The 16,744-nt window shown below is 40.1% G+C and overlaps 1 protein-coding gene across 3 annotated transcripts in view; it reads right to left on the reverse strand.

Moving 5' to 3' along the window:
- Window positions 1-16,744, reverse strand: part of RYK (receptor like tyrosine kinase) — a 94,527-nt gene that overhangs the window by 42,585 nt on the left and 35,198 nt on the right. For all 3 annotated transcript variants that reach the window (XM_070239086.1, XM_023620959.2, XM_070239085.1), the window contains exons 3-6: window positions 11,005-11,104; window positions 9,136-9,270; window positions 6,877-6,930; window positions 2,783-2,927 (exon numbers count right to left, since the gene is read on the reverse strand). In XM_070239086.1, the coding sequence (XP_070095187.1) occupies window positions 2,783-2,927; window positions 6,877-6,930; window positions 9,136-9,270; window positions 11,005-11,104 (434 nt within the window). The remainder of the gene's footprint in view (window positions 1-2,782; window positions 2,928-6,876; window positions 6,931-9,135; window positions 9,271-11,004; window positions 11,105-16,744) is intronic.

The raw sequence follows: 16,744 nt of genomic DNA on the forward strand, positions 1-16,744 counted from the left end.
TCCACCCTGTCCAAGGAATTCCATGGTGCCACGGGTTCCATCAAATAGGGCTATTTTGAGGATTAAGGGAATTAGTGAATGCAAAGCAATTGGAACAGTGCCTGGTATATAGTAAGTGCTTTATACAATTACAATATTAAGTTATTATAACACGGCTATTACAATAAGGAGTCCCTCTTGCTGCTCTGGCCTAGTCCTAGGAGTGCAATCCTGGAAAAGTTATTTAATTCTCTTTAAGCTAGTTCTTCATCTTTAAAACAAGGACAGTATCATACCCACAGGTGACTATGAGTATCAAATACGATGATACAGGTAAAGTGCTTGGCCCAGTACTGGTAAACAAAAAACAATAAAATGGCAACCACTGTTATCTCAAAGGCCCCTATGCAGAGAGAAGCAGCAAGTGTCATAAATGCTATTAGATTACTGGATGGGAACTTTCTAGTCACCACTGTTAACTTGCCTGGCATGTAAAAAACGGGTAATACATTAGGAAAGACTGAAGAAGAAATCAGTCCATCACTACTGGCACAATGCAGCCTTCTGAAAATAAAAATCGTAATAATGCCACTTACTATATGCAGGGCTGTGTTCTAGGAGCTTACAGTATTACTTCATTAAAACTTCACAAATTCACAACATCCCTGCTAAGTAGGTGTCATTATTATCTCTGCTTTACAGATGAGGAAAGTTGAGACATAGAAAGGCCACATAACTTACTCTATCTAGACCACAAAGCTAGTAAGTAGAAGAGCCAGAATTCAGAGATGCTCTGGCTCCAGAGTCCATGCTCTTAACTACTAGGCTATGCTCTGAAAACAAGCGAGAATGTAAGTTGCATTTATTCAGGCAATATCTGGAAACCTTCACCTGAAAACTAGTGAGAAACTGGAACACCAATTCGTAGGTGGTAACTGATTATTTCAGCAGGCAAAGGTATACACGCCATGGAATCTGAAAGTTCTGCATGACTCTGGCCTATGTGGGTTCACAGCCCTAGCACACATGCAACATTCAGGGAAAATATGTGGATCAAGACTGACTTCTAAATGTCATGCTCTGCAGTAACCCCTCTAACTCTACGTGCACCCTCTCTCCAACTCCTATCAAAATGTTCCTGCGACCTCATTTCCCCTGGGTTGCTTCCAAATGCCATTTCTTCCTCTACAAAATCTAATTTCAACACACCATAAACACAAAACATATTCTGAAACACGTCACCCATGTATTTCTCTTCTCATTCTTATTATTCTTACTCATATTTCTCTACTCAGATAAAGAAAGTTAAACAGTGGGGACAGAGAGTTCTTAGGGGCAGGTATTGAATCCAACCAGGCTCTCCGTTTCTTTGTGTTTTGTTTATGCCAGAAATACGCTTACCCAGTAGGTGTAACACTGTGTAGGAGTGGGGATTCAGCAATGAGTAAGGCACACTTGTCTCTAACTGGAAAAAGCTTACATTCTAGTAGGAGAGACAAGTATACAAAAAATGATTATAGATGGAAAAAGTACAATAATTGCTACCAAAAAGAGAGGGAGAGAGAGAGACAGAGACAAAGAGAGAAGGGAGAAATGGACAGTTGGGAGACTTAGAAAAGACTTCATGGAAGAGATGGCGATGCAGTTGAAATCTGAAGAACAGACAGGGTTTGGACTGGTGGAAAATTCAAGGAGCCCTGTGGACAGAAGGAAAGCATGAACAAAAGTCCTGAAGGGCACAGCACAGGGCAAAGTGAGGACCAAGTATAATCACGTGACTGCAGCATAAGTAAGGATACGGTAAGAAAGAGAAAAAGGTTAAAAGAGCATGGGAGATATGTCTCCACATAAAGCAGGGCTGGGAAAGCCAAGTCATGAAGCTGGGAATGTCTTCAGTCAGCAAGTGGGAGTCACTGAGGAGGGAAGTGAGACTCATGTACTGGGAGGATAAACCTGTCTATCATGCCATCTTTACCTCTCTCACCCTATCCTGGATATAATGTCCTCTTTGTCATCTCTGACTCACCCAGGCTGGGAGAGGCATCTTTTGTATTCCCACACTATACTACACATATCACAATCATCAAATTTACAAACTTTTATAATTATGGGTTAATGTCAAAGATTAAATACTTGAAGCCATAAGGTATATCATTAATTTTTTATTCCCAGCACTTAACATAACATCTAACCCAGTGTATCTCAAAGGCTACTTATTAGAATCATCCAGGAAGTTCTAAGAAAAATACTGATGCCCAAACACCATCCCAGACCAATTACATCAGAATCTCTGGAAGGTGGGACTCAAGTACCGATATGTTTTAAAAGCTTACCCACGACTCTAATGTGCAACCAGGCTGAAAATCAATGGTTTAAATCACAGCAGGTTCTCAATAAACATGTGCTAGATGGGGGAGGAGGTGGGTGGGGGGGGGGTGGATGGATGGATGGATGGATAAGGATGGAGGGATAAACTAGGAGGAAGAAACAGGGCTATTTTAAAAAGGTACTCAGAATCTGGAATAGAGTCACGTCAAAGGGGATAGGAAAAAAATTTGATCGTTACTTCTTCCCCATCAACTAATAAACTGTAATTTCTGACTTCATAAATTAAAAAAGCTAAAATCAGAGAAACACAATGGCAGCAATGACAGACAGTAATTTCTCCTTTGGCTAGGCTTGCTCATCCTCCATCCTTCCCCTGCACCACTGGGCACCAGAGGACATGGATGTGTGTGCGGGCTCCCATGTAAACCCAAGTAACTGCTTTTATTTTATTCCTTTCCCAAAATATGTAGCATACCTGTCATCCAGTTCAATCCTTTTCATACTATGAAGGTGCAAAACAGCTAATATTATTGCTACAAGAAATATCACTGCACAGCAAACCCCCACGCTGATATAAAACACACGCGTAGACGTAGTTGGAGCTGCATGTACAGGGTCATCTGAAATAAAAATGAAAAGCACATTAAGCTTTTTAAACAAATATCAATTGCTTTGCAACCCAATATACACACAATGAGTACCCTGTTCTTTGTAAAGGAGATTTTAATTTCATGTATCCATTCTGATAAGATCAGTTACCAGTATAGTATGGATGTAAGTTCACACCATTTTTAAAATAGTTTTCTTGCAGTTTTAAAAAAAGGATTTTAAACTGAACTTCTGGTTAATGAGTATAAAAGTCCTAAGTGATATACTTATAACAAACCATCCAAAGCAGTGCTGTCCGAGAGAATTTTCTGCAGTGATGGAAGTGTCCTGTATTGTACTGTGCAATACAGCAGCCACTGAGCGCCTGCGGCTGTTAAGCACTTGAAATGTAGCTAATACAACTGAGGAACTGAAGTTTTAATTTTATTTCATTTTAACTAATTTAAAGTTAAACAGCCACATGTGGCTGGCAGTTACCGTCCTGGACAGTGCAGATCTACAGACCCTTCACATGTCCCCAAGAGTGACGCCTGGATGGAGAGATCAGACACCTTTGTTGCCAATGACCACTGACTCACAGGAGAAGGAATACACAACAGAGCAACACACAAGTTTAAACAAACAACAAACAATCTTTTTCCCTTTTGAGAGAAATTATTTTGCTTATCTGTTTTTTTTTTTAAAAAGCTGGAAAACAAGACTCTACTCATGAAATAAAATAATATTCAGCTTTATATTATTCAAAAAAGAGAGAAAGAGAAAGAAAGCCTCAGCAATAGGGGAAATAACTCAAAGACAGAGAGAAACACACATACAGAGGCAAACTGAGAAAGAGACACACAGTGACACAGATACATATGATATGAGCCAGCAGAGTGGGAGACAGAAATAGAAGCAGAATTGGTGTGACTGGAGATTCAAGTAAGTTTTGATGATGGGTACTCACATCATAATTCTACTGAACAAAACCTGAAGAATTTGGGTTTTATCCTTAATGAGATGAGAAATCATTATAAGGTTTCAAGCAAAGGAATGATACACATAATCATACATACAAAAAAACCTCAGAGATGACTGACTCTGCCTGCCATGTAAAGAATGCTGTGGTGAGGCAAGAGCAGGCTAGGGGGTTACTACAGTAGCCCAAGAAAGAGACAGCAGCGGCTTGGGCGAGACTGTTATTGAAGATGAGAAGCTACTGGATTGGGAAGCAGAGTAAACAGACCTTGCTAATGGATTACACTGGGGTAGAAAGAAAAAAAGGAATCAAAGCTTAGACTTAAAGAATTAAGTGGAAAATGGTATCTACAAAGATAAAAAAGAAGGAGGTTGGAGAAGAGAGAATCAGGTTCTGCTTCATCCAAGAGTACCTAGCACACACCTAAGTGGAGATGTCAAGTTAACAGAAACACAAGTGTGGAGTTCTGAGGATAGGTCAGGACAAAAGATAACAGTTATAGCTTTCAAAAACTTGGAAATAAGGCTGCTTTCTAAAATTTAAACTTTGAATCAACAAACAATAAATCAGAACAAATTAATGCAAAGAGACCGAATGGCTTCTATGGCAGATAGACTTGACTAAAGGCTGAATGAAGGCGAGACTTTCCTCAAGAATGCCATGAGCTGTTCAATCTTGGGAGAGGCAGACAAGGAAGCTCCCAAAGGCTGATGTTGGCAGTACCTATCCAAGCACACGCCAGGGCAGAGAGAAGAACACTACTCTGCCGGGCAGATCCCCCAAATGCACCCTACTTGATTACCTCCCAGTTCCAGGGTAGTGTACGCACTGTTTCCTTTCCCTCACTTTGACATTTCACCTGCCACCTCCTGGTCACCTTTCAGGTCTCAGATGAGATGTCACTTTCCTCTGGAAGCTGTCCCTCACTCCTTCAGAGGAAGTTACATGCCCCTCCTCAGGGTTCCCAAAGCACTTTGTGCTGGCCTTATTACAACTTGCCACACTATGTTGTTATCATTGCTTATCGCCTTGTCCATCTCATGCGCTACATTATAAGCCCTTAAGGGCAGGGTCTGTTTTATTCACCGTTTAACTCTCTGCCTCAGTCATACAACCTGGCACATCATACACTCTCAATAAATGCCGGAGGGATGAATGGACAGACAGAAAGGGAGGGAAGGACGGGGGAGGGAGGAAGAGACAGAGAACAAGAATATGCAATATTCTATTCTCTTTGTGAGAAATAACATCCTACTAGCATAAAAGAAATGAGCAAAATCACCAGAATTTTAAAGTAAAATTGGAAGCAGCCATATTTTTTAAGTAGCTTTTCTTTCTTCTCAGAGATAAATCCAAATGAAATGTTCTAAAAAAGTAGACAATATCTCACATTATTTAACCTTCAAAAAACGTCTACTTTGTGACATCTAATACTCTGTACTTTTGAGGGGATGAAAAAGATAAAATAGAAAGCACATACTACCATCTATGAACTATTCTTGCCAGAAGAGTTGGTTCTAAATCTAATCAACTACAAAATCTAACTATCAGTTTATAGGAGGGAGAAAAACATGTTAAATGACACCATAAGGATGCAGATGTGGGAAATTCTACGGGACAAATGACTCAATTTCAACAAATAAGTGATATTAAAGGAAGGGGGAGTGGTTTCTGATTAATATAAAATCAAGTCAAATCAATCAAATATAGTGTATATACGTTTCATTTGGACCCTAATTTGGGGGAGAAGCTATAAAAAGACATTTTTGAGACAATCAGGTTAATTTGAACATGGACGAGCTACTAAAAAATAGGAAGGAATTACTGTTAATTTTGTTATATGTGATAAATTAAATACAAGTGGAAAAGGTGTTGGGTGACTATGGGTTGTTTTTTTAATAGCCTTTTTATTTTGGTGAGGAAGATTTGCCCTGAGCTAACATCTGTGCTAATCTTCCTCTTTTTTCTGTTTGAGAAAGATTGTCCCTGAGCTAACATCTGTGCCAATCTTCCTCTATTTTGTATGTGGGATGCCACCACAGCACAGCTGATGAGTGGAGCAGGTCCACACCCAGGATCCAAACCTGCGAACCCGAGCCACTGAAGTGGAGCACGCAGAACTTTAACCACTCAGCCACAGGGCCGGCCCCTAATGGCCTTTTTAAAAAGAGATTCACACCAAAATACTTATGGGTAAAATGATCCTGGGATGTGCTTTAAAATACTCTACCCCACTCCACCCACCTACCCAAGTGAAAAAGGAGGAAGGAATCAATGGAATACTGGCAAAATGCTGATCATTACTGAAGTAGGGTGATGATCACATGGGGGTTCATCAGAGCATTCTCTCAACTTGTGCATACCTGAAACCCCCGTCCTCCACAATTTTTTTTTAAGTTTACTTCCAAGAAGAGAATCTAGGAACCTTTTAAGATACTGCTATTAAAACTATCTCAGGAAGAGTAAGACTCAATGATGTGTCCATGTTAGAAAAGGAAAAAAGAAGTCTAAGTTATACTATCCAAACACAACCATTACCAAAAAACAAAAATCTACTTTGAGTTTCTGCTCTGTAGGTTTAAATAACATGGTATCTTTAAACTTGCATTTTCACTTGGATGAAATTAGCTGAGGGTTAGGTCCAGGCCACAAACCAGATTTTGTAACCTTTCGCTAATTAGATGAAGATCTTATACGTATTTCATGTTTATATTTTAATTATGGCCATTCAAAATGATGTGATACAAATTCTTGCTTACAAAAGTTTTTTAGATCACTTATTATGAAATATGTATGAATTTTATTTCAAAAAATTTAATTCTAATAGTTTCATCTGACTACATACCAATCTACAAAACATCAGGGAAAAAAATAGCATGGTGTCATTTGTCTTTTGACAAACTGGAAAGCACAAGGGCCTCCAAGCTTCATGCAATCATGTTCATCTGCAATCAACCATTATTCATCCTAATAACAGAGAAAGATAACACAGTAACACTTACAAATAGTTCTGCTAGTGTTTTTGTCCAAGGCTGAAGTTTTTACTTCTTCAAGTTCTGAATTAAAAAGGAGATAAAAGATGCTTTAGGAATTCTTTCTTTTCCATGAAAATCTTTAAATACTGTAATTTTATTTTCTGAATTTTCTCTAATGTAGTTTTGTCTTCTATCAGAACATCATAACAAGGTATTTGTTGCAAGATAATAAATACTACATTACTCTTCTCATAATCATCACTGCAACCATCAATCAATAGTCTATGCCAGCATTATTCAAAGGGTGTTATTATAGAAGCTCAATGCAAAAGGGCTTCTATGGTCAAGAAGTTTGGGGAAAGCCACATACTATAACCTCTGCGGAGGTTCACAGTGCACGTTAGCAGAGTGTAAAGGCTCTAAGGAGTGCTGGAGAAACGAAACTTGTCTGATCCAGTAATTCCCACTCTCATATGATAAAGGAATCTTTTCTTGTTACTAACATCCATGAACAATCAACATAGTACAGCTACGTTTCCCGTTGCAGACACCTTTTTTAAAAAGTAGTAGGCTAGAAAACCAAACAAATAAATACAGTAGGGTTACATATCAAAGTAAGAGTCATGACCATGAACTGAAAGACTGGGGTGGCCAGAAGTATGACCACCAAATAAAAAGAGTGGTACTATATTGAAGTTAAGTCTAAAACAGAATAGAAAATTACACCAACTGTTCATTTTAATGTTAATTTTCATGTACATATTAAAGAAAATGAAGGTATAGGATCATTACGAATATGAGCTGATCATTAACATCGGCAGATCTGAGCACTGGTCCACAGACCACATCACATCAGGCCATCATTCTGCCTTTAAGCATTAACAGATGAGCATCGTGGTGCAGTCACTGTCCACCTCCCTTGGGGGATCAGGAAGCAGCTGTTCCTGTGAGGTGAACCAGTCCTTACTGCTTGCTGTGTAAACTCAGGTGGCCTATCTGGGGTCCAATCTCCTCATATCAATTAGATAATGACCAGGATGAACTAGAGGCTCCAAAGTCCACTTTGGCTTTAAAATCACATGAAAGTAGGTGAATAACTGAACGCATTAGAACTGAAAAATGTTTCAAAACACCAGAGTTAAACAGTGCTAACTTTTCTTTTCATAAATGTCCATTCTAATGCAGTACGGTTTTTTTTTACTGGCACGTATCTGGACATCAGCCATTATAACTCACTAGCTGACCTCAGGTGTCCTCATAACACTCAGCACTAACTTGAATTAGGAAAATTTGTTAAGAGTTTAACAACGAAGCCAAGAGCATGGGTTTGCATCCCAAGTGCACCACTTAGCTGTCTGACCTTAGTAAGTTGGTCAGATCCTCTGAGCCTCAGCTTCCTCTTCAGAAAATGGAGATAATGAGAGAACCTACTGCCTAGGGTTGTTGTAAGGATTAAATGGGCTTAATGCATGCAAAGCACTTGGAATATAGTAAGCACTGAATACGTTTAGAGTGGGTTTTTTTCCCCTACCTTAAATATTAACCAGCTCTATCTATGTGACCTTGTAAATTCAGGTCACTTTACCTCTCTGAAACTTAAAGAAAGTGGGTAGGACTGGATAACCTTTAAGGAGAACTCTAAAATTCTTTGATTATGACCTAGCATGCTGGAACTCTTTCAAATCCACTGTAATTTCTTGAATAACAGATTATGCAAAACCAAAAACTACTAACATTTACTAAGTACCCACATATGATATTCTAAGCTTTAGGCTAGATTAAATTAATCTTTAAAAAAACCCTCTTAAACAGGTTATTATGCCCATTTTACAGATGAAAAAACTGAGACTTCAGTTAAGTAACTAGTCCTGACACCCTCAAGAGCAGAGTCCTATTTCTAACCCAGGTCTGTGTGGCCCCAGGGCAACGCTTCTGCATAACTAACTTTATAAGGGAAACATAGTTAACACTCAGTTACTCTGGGGCCCCTATAAGAATTACCTGATTTCTTTACCTCTTCAGACACTTTAGTGCAATTTCACTTTCCTAATGGAAAACATCTTAGCAATTCTGATAGAAGATTTTGAGAAAGCAGTGCCTAAGTGAGATTCCTGGCCACAAGCTATCTGGCGATTATCTCGGAATTTCATGTTAAAGCTCTTTCTTTTCTCATTTGCAATTATAATCACAGATTTGGTCACAAATCTGTGAAAAGATGAAAAAAATCTATTTTTGACCTTCTCATACCTATAGAGAAACACACACTTTGGTAAACAAATTCCTTACTTTTGTAGCACATTTTCCTTCGTTTAAAATTTAAGACTGTAAAGTTTTTTGAAGAATTTACTGTCAAGTTGAGCTGCATGAGTATCATAACCTCAGAATCCACTTTGCCAGTACAGGAAAGCTCGACCCGAAACACTGTTGGGAAAACAAGAACAACAAATATTTTACTTTTCTAAAAATCAACATTAACACCCATTAAATATTTTAGAATTATTTAATTTTTGTTGCAATAAATTTTAGAATAATATATTTACATAAAATCATAAGCAGAAACTTTCAAAGAACTTATCTTCAGACTACACAGTTTTAGACTTAAGTATTTCATTCATTATAGACACAAAAGTTAGCATTAAAGAATAAACCAAAACTAAATGAAGAAATAATTATTTTCAACTTCTGCTCATGATTTTTAATACATCCCTTTGCCTCATAAGTCCTCTTGCTATAATACAGTAAACTTACAGAATCCTAAGGCAGAGCCTGCTATCTCACCAGTCACATCAGCTACAGTAACAAGAAAAATTACCCAAGAAAAGGGAAGACAATTCACCACCAAAATGCAATTATGTACTGCTTTTAATGAAGAGATTAAACATAAACCTGTAAATGAATCTGATAAATTCTCAACTATAAATTTAACAAATAAAACCATTTCTAAACAGAAACTGGCTTTAATCAATTATTACAGCAAGGGCAGACTTTGATACACATCGTTTTTTTTCAATCTTTCCATTTAAGATTTTTCGACAAATTTAGAATAGACCATTCTACCATTTGTTTGAGCACATGAGAGATAAGGGCATTTCTGAACTTCCCTACTGACTCATAATAATTAACCAGTCTTCCTAGGCTTTCTTAAAGCTTAGATTAATGTATCTCACTAATATCAGTGAATAAGACTTCCAGAAAAAGTTCCACAACATCGCTGTGCCTTATACTTTCAAGTTTTAGAAATTTCCATTTTCTTAAAATCTCACCTTTTCAGGATCGTTTCTCAAAAGGCTCACTCAAAAGTAGTTAAATTGGTGTAAATATGACACTTAAATCATTTACTCAGACATGTACTCAGTGCCTATCCCGTATCAGATGCTATGCTACACACCAGGGGTAGATAAGTAGAGAGCTAAAAAGGACAGCTCCTGCCCTCAGGGTGGCCATAGGCTAGCAGGGAGAAAAAGACAAAGATAATGTGATCAGTTCAAAAACAGCTAACTGCAAGATTCTATAGAGCAGGAAGAACAGAAGAAAGAGTTAATGATTAGAGGGAAAGAAGGAGGCAGGAAAAAGACTGCAGATTTTGAGTCTTGCAGAATATTTAGCATGAAGAGTTCACAAGCAGAAAGAGGAAAAGATGGTTCCAAAGACAGAGACCAGCAAGTGCAAAGGCATGGACATCAGAACTGCATGTAGTGTGGAACTGCTGGGACTGCCGGAACACTGAGGGGAGTGCAGCAACAAGGCTAGGCAGGCAGAAGGGGGCCAATGGGAAACACAGCACGCTAGCTGTAGAGTCTGGAATGTAATCAGTTGATGGGGCTGGGGGCACAGAGGGGCTTGAAGTCACATGATCAGTTGTGAGTGTTCAATGATCATCTGGGCCACAGTGTGGGAATTAACCTAAGAGGAACAAGACCTATATGGAGGCCAGTGCCAGCAATGCAGAAAAGGAGATAAGGAAGAGCTGAGCAGACAGTTCTAGAGTGAATGGAAAAGAGGGGGTGCAAATAATCAATATTTACAAAAATTACCTTTTGAAATACTTATACATCTTATGCCTATCAAGTAAGATACACTAACATCAGTAAACTTCTTTTGGAATATGAGGGACACAGTCAAAAAGTGTATGTTAACACTGTTGTTGAGACTCACCTGATAAAGTGTGTGGAACTTCCCCCTGAGCAGAAATGTTGACCTGAGGCATGTCCATAGCCACAAAATTGTCTACTTGGAATCCCAGCTTATATTCAACCTATAAAACAGAAACAGAAACAAACTCGATCTGTGATAACAGAAAGGACACTAACAACTTGATTTCACTGATTAGCTCATTAACTAATGAATGCATGAGCCTTTCCTGTGTACAAATAATCAAGCCATTAAAAAAAAAAATCCAAATTGTCAGAAACAGTCCTAGGAATTTTCAACTGGATAAAATCTGACCCAGTAAGCCACCCGCTATTTCATGTTCACTCTCCTGTGAAATCTGCCACCTAGGATTCAGAACTCCTACTGAGGACTACCTAGTCAAGGACGAAGACGACCTGGAGAGGCAGACTGAAGAGCCAAGGAGCTGAGATGTGTAATTTACAGACCACGACTAGTCACCAATGTCTTCGTGGCTGATAAAAGCCAAGCTCTGAGGGACTCCATGTAGCTGTCGGATGAAGGTGTGCTCTACAGACCCACTCACCCCATAAGCAGAGGGTCCAAGGCACCATTTTCTCGCAGAATATCTAAGCCACATTCTCTAGTCCAGCTTTCATCATTAAGAAAGTTCATGTTTGGATGCCCATCTAACCTCTGGATCTATTTCTCAAGTGACTGGGAATCCAAAAGGGAAGAGAGGTGACTAAGAAGACGTCCCTGGAACACCAGTATTATCTATCAAAACCTGGCCTACATAGTGTGACTTAACAGAACCAACCAGTATCAATAAATAAATACAGCCTTGTTGCTAGAGAGACGTTCCTGAAGAAACAGCTCAAACTGCAAAGCAAGAGCTGAAATTCAGAATGGCCACCACCTTCAGTGAGGCCTTATATTTCATGTTACTCTTCATCCTGCCCATGGGGTCTTGAATAAAAATGGTACCCCTCTACCATTCAAAGGGCAGCTTTGGTGGAGGACTACGATTGGCAGAAGCCCAAAAAGCTTTTCTTTCTTCTTCTTCAGTGGGAGATATTCAAATGTGTTTATATGCTAACAAAAAAAAAGCCAATGAACTGGGACACGATAAAGAAGAAAGGAAACAGGGAAAGAGTATCATCCCAGCCTATAAGGGAAGGGATGGCCCTGCACATGGCTGAGGCAGGGGGTGTTTACCCAGGTTAAGAAGAAGGCTCAATCCAATGAATTTAACTCCCTTTCTGGGTTTCTCCTTTCACACTCTACTTGAAAGTCCCTAAAGCCTGTAGGTGTATGCAAATATTAAAGTATTGCCTTGCAGTTACAATAGGTTTATAAACAATTGTTAAACGCTGTATTTGGAAAGTGCCACGTTCAGAACAAAGGAAATGTTCTTGCTACTGTGCATCAGTGACTTAGTGGTACCTTGGCTAGGAAGTGTTCAGTCACCTCTGTACACCACAATACTGTCAATGCCACCAGGGGATGCTAAAGAGCTACAACCTAGCAAGTTTGGGCCAAGAATGAGCAGTGTTTCCATCAATACTCACTGAATAACATTAAGAGAATGGATTAACTATATCCCTATATCCATGCTGTCTCTAACAGGACAATACATGAAGGACAAGGGCACAAAAGAAGTTAGCACAGTCAGCAAGAGCTGGATGGGAACCATGAGACCGTGTGATCCTTAGGTAAATAATAACTTTTCCGAGTTTCAGTTTTTGTAAAACGAGGATAATACCACACATTATGAGGATCAAACAGGATAATTAATGCAACAAACCTGTTAGTCTGACACAGGTCCCCTCTGATAAATGCAGACCCCAGTGGCATCAACAGTCATTCCAAAAAAGCTGCCCTATTGCTCCGCTGCACTTCTCATAGATGCCAGCCTACTCCTGACCCCAGAGATTCTGATACAAGCCTTCCTGTGCTCTGCCAAGAACAGTGCTGCAGCCTTTCTGCTCTGTCCTCCATCTTGGAACCCCACTATTATGAACAGGCTCCCATACTCTTAGCCTCTCCACAAATGTCTTCCCCACCTCCTCCCCCAACCTGGCTTTCCTCAGAAGTCTTCTCTACCCCTGCCTATCATCCAATTGCCATAACACCCAACCCTCAGGGCCTAGAGAGTAGGGTCAGCATTCTTTTAGGATCATTAGGTCCTTCCTCATGCAAAATCACCTACACTCTCAAGCTCACAAGTTCTACTCATAATGGTGATTTCTCACGCCATCAACATCAACAGGCACAGGACTTTGTAGGGACATTGTCCCTTGGCTCACTGTTTCCTGCCATCTTTCTGACAGCTTCAATATTCAGTATTCCTACTTACTAAAGAACTGCTCCATAACCAAAATCACTTCAAAAAGTCCCACTCTATCAAGATCCCATCCCTACCTCTAATTCTACAAAATCAGTTCTCTGTCTCCACCACTCTGATTCAGTCAACATCTATGAAGCACATTTATAAGCCAAGGGCTGTGCTCATAGCTGAGATGCAATGGCCAATTAAGCTATTTCCCTCCTCTCCAGTGTAGCCAGTGATCTGGTTTCACTTTCTCACCACCTGTACCCTAAAGAAGACTGTGTTATTGACACAGTCTAGCAGCACCCTCAGCTGATTCTCTCCCTCCACACCCTTAGAGGGCAGCCCAGCATCCTGCCCAGCACTGGTGGAGGAAATCATATCCCAGGAGAGAAGGGTGCTCTTACACGATGATGAACCAGGCACAGGGCAGGCCCTTAATCCCGCTCAGCAATCCTTTCCTCACCGACCCCCTCTCCCTAGTCTTCTCATCCCAAACCTCACAGGACCACACCGCTTCACCACCTGATACCTTCCCCACCTCCTCACCCTCAGACAACGATTTTGTCCCCTTTAGCTAGCACACAGGAACCCCCTTTCTGCCTTTCTTTTTAGCACCAGGCAGATCGGTTAGAGCACTCAACCTTTGCACTCCAGCCCCAAGGAAAGATCCATTCTTCTCTCCAAACGATGAGTCCTTCTCTCCTATTACACTAGGTTCCAGCCTGTGTCACCACCAATCGATCTCCTATCATCAACTGGTCTCTCTCACTCCTATATCTTCAGTCTCTAGCATATGTCCCATTACCTACTAGACACATCTACCTAATAATCTTACAGCTCTCAAATTTAACAGATTCAAAGCCAAACTTACTACGTTTCCCCACACTTGATGTCTCCTTTATTCTAGGTCTCAGCTTGTAAGGAGACACACAGCTAACCAGGGGACAGAACCGATAGAAGGGCATCAGAGAGAGAACGGAAATGGAGTCAAGGGCCCCAATGCAGTGGTGAGGGTGGGGGACATGTGGCTGAGTAAGAGGTCTGAGAAGGCCAACCCTTTGGCCAGAACAGCAGCCTGAAGTAAAAAGCAGTATGAAGGTGTGGAAGCCTGCCCATTGCTGGATCCCTTTTTGAGGGACTATCTTAAACATGTGAGGCATTCACAAGGCAGTTCTCGTCTCCCTCTGGAATCTTTAGTATGTAAATTTTAAAACTGTAGTTTCTGGGGTCAGAGAAGAAACTGTCAATTATTAAAGTCTAATTTTCTCTATCTTGACATGTATTGATCTGTATGGACTCTCACTTGCCAATGATCATTTGAAAAAACAGATCTGTTCTAAAGTGAACATTTATAATCTACTGGAACAAAGGAAATTTGGACAGCAGTTGTTTATCAGAAAAAAGAATGAGCCAAAACACTTCAGAAAAGAAACTAGAGAAAATATAAATATTTGAATAAGCTAAAAAATAAACATTTTTGATAATCTTCCCTTACTTGGAAACAAATGGCAACTGCAAGTAGGCAGCTGAATTTCCTCCCAGAACACAGTACAGACTTAAAGTGAGTGTACTTGCCTACAGCCAAACAGCCTTTTAATTTCTCTGAAATGAAGAGAAGTGCTGCCTTTCTCACAGAAACTCCACTCTGCAGGGGACACAGCAGGCTGGCCCCAGGGGCTCCTGTAGGGACTCTGGACAAGTTCCCTGCAGACCCTCCTGACAATGATGAAGAATCCCTTAAACCAGGGAACAGCAATGGGGTGGGGGTAAGTGAGGGGAGTATTCCGCTACATTTTGGTGTTTTTTTGCCTTTCAGTATCTAAATATCTACTGACACCTAACAGATGCAGTTGTATGTTTTTTTTCTGGACACTGGAGAATGTTCTGGAATACAGAAGAAACTCATTATTTGTTAAAACCACCTGATAGTCTTTGCTTTTTTTGAGTGTGTCGCTTTGTGAAAGAGAAGCAATACCAGAGTTCTCATCCCATCTGGAAATGCAATTAACCAATGGTATTTACCGACCACTCACTAAGGCAGTGTGACACATAAGTCAAAAGTAAGACACAGCTCCAGCCTCTGAGGAAACCACAATGTGTTTGCCAAGACAAAACAGAGTCATGGAAACACTGGAGAACACTATCAGCAAAAGCTTTGATGTGTGAAAACTAATGTTAAAATATCTACAGTGTGAACTGACATACCAAGGAGCCTGGAGATCTTTGGAAGCAAATATTTCATCTTCTGGCACTATCTTAAAAAGGAAGAACTGAGAGTTTCTGATAAAGTGTTAGAGCTTGGGAGCCATGGCCTCCTTCTGAAAGTTCATGATTGCATCTCAGAGCCAGCACAATCAGTGAAGAACCCTTCACCATGTCTCTCCCGCCCTCTTGTGTGACTTTCCCATCTCAAGTCATCGCTACCTCCTGCTTCCTCTGCCCCTACTACCACCTTAAGCAAATACCTTCCCAAATCTGGGTCTTAGTTTCCTTTCATAGTAACTGATCAATAAACCAAAGTACAACCATATAATAATGTATGATTCAGCCATTTGAAGGGAAAAAAGGTCAACTCTACAGGCAATGACAGAGAACCTTTACCAGGATACACTGTTCAGTGCTCTGCAAACTGCAGAAAAGTATACAGTATATTACTTATTAAAATATAAACACATACACACACATAGAGGCTTATCCACACAGACTATCTTTAGAAGGGGAGACAAGAAGCAGGTAGCAGTGGTGGCCAACAGAGGAGACACAGTGGCTGGACTGCTTGGGGATGGTCCCAGGAAGGTGCAGGGGACATACCTGTCACTGTAGACCCCTTATGCCATGTGCAGACACTGAATACTTGAAAAATTCTTTAAGTAAACAAACTTCAATTAATCAGTTGTGCTCAAATCACCAAAGAGAGTATGACCTAAAACTGGAAACAGGAGCTGCAATGGTAGCCAAAGCCTGCAACTAGTTTAACACACACATATTCCTTAGGTTTTTTTACTATAAAATGTTTTAAGATATAAGATGATTACTTTCCTCTAATTCTTATACCTGTTACAGATGAACCTGTAAAATTAGTTTAGCTAGTCAATCTATGAATTCATTTTTCCAAATTTACAACTTTATTCAAAGTACCTGAAAAATCCCATGTGTAGAACTAGTGTCAAGTGTACCCAGCCTATGTTTTCACACTTCTAGAAACAGGAAATTCACTGCTCCTAAAGCAGCATATTTCAACTTTGAAAAGCTCTAACTGCTCACAAGTTCCTCATCTGCTGGACTGTACCCTGTGGCTTCCACCCATGCATCTCCTCTGCAGTCAGTTTAAGAAGCACCTGTAACTAAGTACCAGGTGCCACACCAGACACAAGGGACACCGAGAAAGACGAAAAGGGGTTCCTGCCCTTGAGGTGCTTAGCATCTAGGAGGAAGACAGAAAAGAAAATC

Source organism: Equus caballus, chromosome 16 (assembly GCF_041296265.1).
Source record: "Equus caballus isolate H_3958 breed thoroughbred chromosome 16, TB-T2T, whole genome shotgun sequence".
Taxonomy (NCBI): domain Eukaryota; kingdom Metazoa; phylum Chordata; class Mammalia; order Perissodactyla; family Equidae; genus Equus; species Equus caballus.